General features: G+C 37.8%; 1 protein-coding gene across 1 annotated transcript in view; it reads right to left on the reverse strand.

Annotated features, from left to right (window-relative positions):
- LOC122791077 (von Willebrand factor A domain-containing protein 5A-like) overlaps window positions 1-8,367 on the reverse strand; it is a 55,556-nt gene that overhangs the window by 21,624 nt on the left and 25,565 nt on the right. The window contains exon 2 of the mRNA XM_044058854.1: window positions 467-593. Coding sequence (XP_043914789.1) covers window positions 467-593 — 127 coding nt within the window. The remainder of the gene's footprint in view (window positions 1-466; window positions 594-8,367) is intronic.

The following is an 8,367-nucleotide window of genomic DNA, read 5'->3' on the forward strand; positions in this document are numbered from 1 at the left end:
TCAATGAACAGGGACTAAAAGAGACAGCAGGTTGAGCAAGCTGCTTTAATATCCCATTGCTGTTCTTTAAAGTAGAAACAAATTAAAAAATGTCAGTCAGAAGGTCAGGACTTGAAGCAGTTCCCTGCTATCAAAGAACATACCTTTCAATGTTTACACATAATCAGAAGAAACATGAAAGTTTGGCTCTGTAGGCTACTACAGAAATGGCATCGTTATGAGCTTTGTGACCAATTCAGTTTCAGTGATGGAGTTTGAAAACAGAGAACAGTAAATATCAATTTTTTATTTGCTTCCAGACCACTAGAAATAGTTAACTGCAAGCAGGAAAGGGTACTTGCAGTTTAGTTAAAAATGTTCTAATCTATACTTTCAAAATACATTAATTAAACAGTGAAGGGCTTCCCAAGTTAAAACAGTGAGTGCTGTGTATGTGTACAGTGTTTACAACTTTTTAAGTGCTTACCTGCATGACCTTTGACCCATGTAAGGGCTTTTTCAACCAGTAACTCACATTCGTCTTTCTGTTCAGCTCCAAAAGCATCTAGCCACACTATGGCTAACACTGTTGCCCAGACACTGTTGTCAATTTCCTTTGGAGAGGAAATGCAAAGCATTAGTAATGGAAGACTGTTTATCATGCATTCTGTATTGTTTTTTTCAACTTAAATACACTCCAAGACTAGAACTTGCATGAAGTGTAGAATTAATGCACTTTCCTGCAGTTAAAACGTTAGAAAGCACCATTTTGGCATAAAACCAATTATTTTAACAAGGACACTAAAGACAAACAACAGAAAAAAAAACACACTCACCATGCATAAAAAGTACAAACTCATAATACTGGTTTTATTCTACTTATGAAATTTAGCCCCATTATCTGAAGTGTAAAAACAATATATAGTCCCTGTAATAATGGCTGTCTTAGATGCACTGGGCTTAACTTTGGACAATCATTCTCAGCATGGACCAGCTAAGTTTAAGTCCCAGATACTCAGATATATCAGCTCATGTTTTTGCATTTACTATCACTACCTCTGATCACATGTCAACTGGATACTAATGTTTGTATGATTTTTTTGTTGTAGACAGTTGAAATCACAACCTTCCGGAGACAGCTTTCCAGTGCCTTGATCACACATTCTATGAGGTGTGATATGCTATACATAAGAATAGAAAAGTAAAGTGTTTGTATGTGGGTGGGAGAGTGAAGCCCCCATTAAGAGAGGTAAAAGGGAGCTTATCCTCTGCAAAAGGGCTCATTTTTATTTCTCAAATTTGCTTTTACTGTAAAGAGTTCCAGTACAATTTTTCAAGTTACTGTATACTCAGGTGTGTGCAACATACACATTATTTGCTGGGCATTCATGAGAAACACTTGTACTGGAACTCTCTTTGTACCTGCCAGCACTTGCACTAAACAGATATGAAACCATTCTATGCTGGTAGGCTAGACCTTAATAACACACAAACAAATCCATGTTATATGACTATACATTAGTTTTATACCTGCAGTCCATGCCATCATATATAGCATCTGTCACTACCTGTCAGACTTTTAAATCAGTGTCACTTACATCTAATTTTACTTATGCGTTAATATTTAAACCAGCTGTATTTTACTACCAAAACTCAAATATTTCAAAGTGCAGCCCTCCTCAGAGCAGTTCAGATTACAACTCTTTAAAAATGATAAAATGATCATCCCCAAGGGTCTCTTAAGCTTTCTGGTAAGTTAAAGTCTAGGATATTGGACCATGCTTAATTATGGTGCAGTTCTCCAATAGGTGCTTCCTGACTGTTAGTAGGTAAAGCATCCACAGAAGAATGTAGTTTGTAATTTTTCCCATCCCATAGACTGTAAGTATTGTTTGTCTTATATTAATGAAAAAGGCACAGACAACAAGGTTTGGTGATCACTGCAACTCCTTGCGTTCATCAGTGAATCAGCCTTCATATCCACTGGAAAAAACACCAAAAATGTACATGGCAGCTACCACTGTCCTTTTTCCAAGAAAACTAACTGCATAGCCGATATGGAAAGCACTATATCCAAATGGTGACACTTGGACTGTTTGTACAACTGGATCACCACTGACCTTGACACAACAATAAGCTTCACTAAGCAACTCTACAACCATTTTGACAAAAGCATAGAGCAGCAATCCCTACAGAAGCACTTATCATAGAAAATATACAAAATAAACCACTCACTCTGGTATTCCGCCACCATAAATAAACTGTATAAAGTCTACAACAAGTAAAACAAACAGCTGATCCAAACTTACTAGCATTTTTTAAACTTTTCTATCCAAGAACGGCCAAACAGAGGTAGACATACTGACATGACTGTTTTTGGCTATGCTTTTAGTCTTCTACAGTATGATCTGCATTTCCAAAATATGATATACTGACCCCCTTGTGGTATCTTCTTTCTGTCCACTTATATAACACTAATAGAATCATTACTTACTTTTAGAATCTCTGGACAGAATGTCGGTAATTAATTTCAATCAACTTGTTTTTCGGTTGAACATACCTTTATGAGGCCTTGATTTCAGCTGCAGAAAGTACTGAAGTTACACCGCTTTTAGGGAAAGTTAAAAGGTCAGCTACATGGTTTCTTCCCTCCACTGTCACCATTGCTATAATTCCTTCTGAAACTCCAGTTTTAGATGTTCTTTCAACTATGACAAACACAACTAAATAAAAGAGCTGAGCATAGCTCTCAAATTCAAACTCTTAGAAAAAGAAATACAGATAAAGGCAAAAATAACAGGGGGGGACAAAATCCCAGAAGTAGGGACAGATTGTAAATATTGCTCATACAAACTTAGAAATTTGCTGACATAATGGGTTTTACACTGGTATGCATTTTCTGAAGGGTATGAAATTTGAAAAACGCAGTGGTGGTGCTGCGGTAGCGTTGTTGCCTCACAGTCAGACACTGTCCGGTTCGATTCTCAGCTAGAGCGTCTTCTGCGTGGAGACATGCGTGAATGGGCATACCTTCGTTGAAGGTTGTGCATCAGGGTTGGTAACTCGGCACGTAAAAATCAACTACCAATCATTAGCGGACCGGAGTTCTGCTGTGGCGACCCCTAACCAGGAAAAGCCGAAAGACACAACAACAACAAAATTTGAAACTCAAATGTCTGTCATTATTTAGTGACTTCAATTCTTAATAATTTTCCAGAGAACTACAAATTTTATGAGGCTCAGACCAAAAATATGAGGCAAAAATCTGGATATTCTGCGAAGATCTGGAGAGTTGAGAAGTATGGAGCTGAGCTGCAAATCCACCAAATCCACAAAGGACATTTTTATTTTGCTTTTATAGGACCAAGAATGTAAACTATAATTGCAAATATGATGTATGAATCATTAACACTAATTCCTAAATAAAGTGTCATGAAATTACATGCAAACCCCAATGCGATATGCACTGAGGAATCTGAACAGTGCACATATATGCCACAGAATTTATGGAACACCTAAGTCATGCTTTATCTTTGACAGTGATGGAATCATTTTGTAGGGAGGCAAATGTGTTTAGGGTGAAACTGACATTTAAAGCTTGAAGAACAAGGTGTTGCTGCTTGACATGAGCAAGTACTTGATGGACCTGTGAGCAGGACTGAGAAGAATGGGTGACCACCAACTTCCAGCATGTGATGTGTAACTCAGTCTTCCTGATGGGAATCTTCACTTTGGTCGTAACATCTTCTTTGACCACACTGAGTTTCTTTGGTAAGACTAAGGTGAGTCTATAAAGCTTGCCTGAGGAGCTGAGATTATATCCATTCCCCAGGCTGTGTGAACTATCCCTCTCCTACAAGAAGTTGACAACTAAGTCACTAACTACAAACTGAAGTACTCAAATTCATCAAATAATTCACCAACAGAACCTATGATAGACAGTTCTCAGTTCTATGGAAAGTATTGTGCATGTGTTTGTATGCTTGCGTGTGTGCATGCATACATGCAGTGTGCTTACTTAAGATATACTAACTCCATGGTTGAACACCTGTGAGAAAAAGTGCCCCCCCCCTGCGGACTATTCCATTTAAGGAGTTGGTATCAAGGCAACTGCATCTGACAGAAGACTCTTCATCCAATGATAGATTTTCCAGCTGAGGGTCATAGCTTGTATGCTTGTGATATTAACTTTATATGAACACCTGTGACCATGCAGTGATCTTTCCACTTCAAGACTATGCTCTTTTGGTAGAATTATTAGTAACATATTTTTCTTGTTCTTTAGATCATATTAATATTTTGCTCAAGTTTTCTGTTCATAAATGAGAATAAGACTGACAAACAGTGTATGAGGATATTTATAACACTCTATGTTGAATTTAGATGGCCAGAGAGAGACAAAGCCATCTATATTTAGATGGACTAAACCACATAGGCCTTCACAATGCTGAGAGAGCCCCATGCTTCTATAAGCTACAACGCAATCTACTACAGATTAATGTTTAGTTGTGCAGGGATGGCAGTCATCAGCATACTGCAGGCTATCTGCAGAAACGGTGGTCTTTGATTGGAGGCAACTAGTAATCAAATGGTCTTCAACTGTAGTTATTTCACTGTCTACTCCAGTACAAATGTGTATCACTCATAAGCACTAAAGTGATGGCTAAAGAATGAAGAACAAAACATGAGAAATGATACACGTTTTCATGGCTGCAGTTTGAGAGATGAGCATATCTCTCATTGTAACACTGCAGAGAGACGCAGTCATTTCACTGTACTAAAGTCTCAGAATCCTGATAATTCTTAAAGTTAGTCATATTTTTCCAATAATTTTTCCAGAATATTTCATCACACACAGAGTCAAGGACAACTGTCAGGTGGCTGAAAGCCATGCACAAGTTTTGATGTTCGTTATACTTTCTTTGGACATGCCAGTCAATAAATGACTTGCTGACTGCCCCACATGATGATCTGATTTTCTACAGATTCTAGGAAGAACTTTTTCACTGACAGGCAGAGATCAGGATGGTGTTTTAATATCCATTCTTATATTTGTCTAATTTCTAAGAAAAGAGTGCAGCACTGGGATTGTTCAAGTTTTCTTGAATTGTCCTTGTTTCTAATGTGTCATGTTTTGCTACTAGCACCTGTCCTCAGGTTGTGGCATGGCATTTCACTTGGTGGGATGGGATTACTATGGGTAATGAACATTACTTTCCATCTGAGCAGGTACTGAACCTTGTTATGGGTGAGGTGGTGTCAGAGGCTCATTCCCATTGAGCCTGGCCCAGTACCACAAGCAACTGTGCCATACATTGATCAAGGGTCACCTATGGCGTGGGCAAAACTTTCTCTCTGTATCATGTGGCCGGGTATGCACTACTGTCATTTTGAAGCATCTAAGCACTGGCAGCTCCTTTGACAACATCTTTGTCTGAGTAACATAACTGAAATGCACTGCAATGGCCATGCAATGCAACAAGACATAACTTTTCAGACATATCATGACTATTTGGTATAGATTAAGCATCTCAGACAGCTAGAAGCAAAGCAAATTCATTTTATGACATCTATTTAATATCCAGTCATCAATAAGAATGTCCACTAAACTGTAGTCCAGCCTATCACACACCAAACATACCCAAAGCCATTCAGTGATAACCTGCTGATCACACTTCTTTTTTTTAATAAACATCTTTATTAAAATTATCACCTATAACATAGGCAATCTTACATCTATATAAATGAAAAACAGACACCACTTTACTTGCAAGCATTATAAATCACAGACAGCACTGAAACAACTGTAGTTGCAAACATTATACATCACATATACTCTACCCAGTCATTGTCAGTTAAGCATTATATGGCTCATTCAAATCCTAGCTCTTAAATTTTCCTCTATCTCTGCATATACTGCTCCCACAATTCCCATTTTTTTCCTATGTAGTTTGCTCATTCGCTTTTCTAAAGATTCCAATTCCAGTTGTTTTTATCTCAGTTACTATATTCACTACTTCTAGCAAAGTTGGTCTAGATTTTGATTTCCATTTTCTGGTAATTGCTTTTTTGGCAGCCACCATGATTAGACTCAGCAGGGCGTTACTATGTCTAGGCAATTCCAATTCTGTATCATAGCTGAAAAAACATCATCACCCCTGTCGATACAATCTGCTCACCTAGCTTCTCCAACAGACTGATCCACAGGGAATCCCTAAAGTCTGCCAGCTCATTACACTCCCAAAAAATATGTTCCCAGCCACCTCTTTCTTGCCCATCACACTGCAAACATTTGCAATCTACCTGAGAAATTCTTTGGAGTCTACTTGGGGTATAAAATACCTATGTAAACACTTCCAGGCAAAGATCCTAAATAATCTAGACTTTGTTGCATATTTGGGAGATAAACATATATCCTCCATTGTCACTTTGTGAATTGCTTATCCAATCTCTCTTCCCAATCCTTTCTAAGATCCTCTGATTGAGCCTTATAATTCTCATGCAATATTTTATATGCTCTACTTATTCCTTTTTTAATGGCAGCTTCTGTTCTACATTTTATTAAAAACTCTACCACTGCTGCACTTTCATTTAGGAGCCCCCTATTTCTTTCTATTTGCCAATCAATTATTGATAGGGAAGGCAATCTTTAACCTGAAGTCCAAATAAATTCTTGGCCTAATCCCATTCTATTACCTTTCCCTTTCTAGTTATTTGCTCCCAATACCTTGGTTCCTTTGCCAGCTTTCTCCAATAAATTCCTGACCCCTCTTGCCTATTATCTGTATCCATAACCACAGTTATCCCTATCAGCAGAATCTCCATTCTCATACTGGTTTAGTTCTTAGAATACTCCCTGCTATTTTATGAATATAATACTCTGTATGACTTTTGTTGTTTTCCTTAAGAGTCTGCATCCAAAATTCCAATCTCTCCTTATTTTTGGAGCTTCCCCCAGTATCATCATCATTCCTTTCCATTTATAGTAATAGCTTTCTGCTTGTGCTATGTATAAGAGCCTTAACTGTGTTGCTCTAAAATACCCCCTCAAATTGGGTAATCCTAGTCTGCCTTGTTCTATTGGAAGAATCATCTTATCCCACTGGATTATTGCTGTCTTACCTTCCCAGATAAAATCCTTCAACTCTTTTTTTTTTAATTGCCATCCACAACTTCTCCTCTAGTTGATAAAAATATGCCTGACCTGTGTATAAGCTTGAAGGGACTAAAACATTTTAACTGCTTGTATCTTAGTATCCATATCCATATAACAAAACTTCCAGTTTCTCAGTTTTTGTATTATCTTCTGTTTAGTCTCTTCCCACATATCATTAACTGCCACAACAAAGTCATTTCTAAAATACTCCTAAGTACTTCATTTTGTCATGTCCCCATAAATATGGATATTGTTGGACCAATTTGTGTGTGGGTACATAATTGCCTTTGTTTTAGCTTCATTAATTTTGTACCCCAAGAAGAACTGAAACTTCACAACACTGTAATGTCTCTTTTTGGTTTTGTCATGTATAAAATAATATCATCTGCAAACAGAGCCAACATTTCCTGACTACCATACCAATTATATCCTTGAATTTCTGAGGCCCTTATTTTCTTTGCCAATGGTTCTAAATATAATGCAAACAACAAAGGGAAACGCGGACAACCCTGCCTCGTTCCTCTACTCAAACAGAAGTTGTCAGAGGGGACCCCACCCACTTTGATTTTCACCTCCGATCCCTCATATATACTCCTAATCAACCTTATAATTGTATTAGGGAAATGCTGACATTGCACTGCTTATGAAATCCCCGCCTACTCTGTCAAATACTTTCTCTGCATCAGGATCCACCAATAGCAGTGGTATTTTTTTACATTTTACTTCCCTCTCAATCATCAATCTTCTGTCAATATTGTCAAATATTTGCCCCCCCCCCCCCCTCCATAAAACCACACTGATTCATATCTATCAACTTTGGTATCACTTTTGCCATTCTTTTAGCCAAACTTGCTGATCAGACTTTCTCACTATTTTTTATGCTAGATATCCCCTGCATCCTTTCTCTTATAATTATGTCTCTAGTCAGTAAACCTCTGATAACATACAGATTTTTCAACAGCTCAGTTTCAGTGGCTAGCCCTGACTAAAAGATCTCAGATGTGGTGATAGTCAACCAGATGACCAAACACCCTTATGGCAGCATCTCTAAACAAAGCTCCTTACGATACCAGTAGCTGAGGATAAAATATATATTAACAAGCTGCTAACAGATGGTAGAAACAGCAGGGTAGTCCTCTGTGCAGTACAGTACTCAGTTACTGAGCTGTCCTCAGCAAGAGAACTTTGAGATCTCTAATATTATAGTGATCTATCTAAATACTTATCTGTCT

Source organism: Protopterus annectens, chromosome 16.part0 (assembly GCF_019279795.1).
Source record: "Protopterus annectens isolate FY-2018-M chromosome 16.part0, PAN1.0, whole genome shotgun sequence".
Classification (NCBI taxonomy): Eukaryota; Metazoa; Chordata; order Ceratodontiformes; family Protopteridae; genus Protopterus; species Protopterus annectens.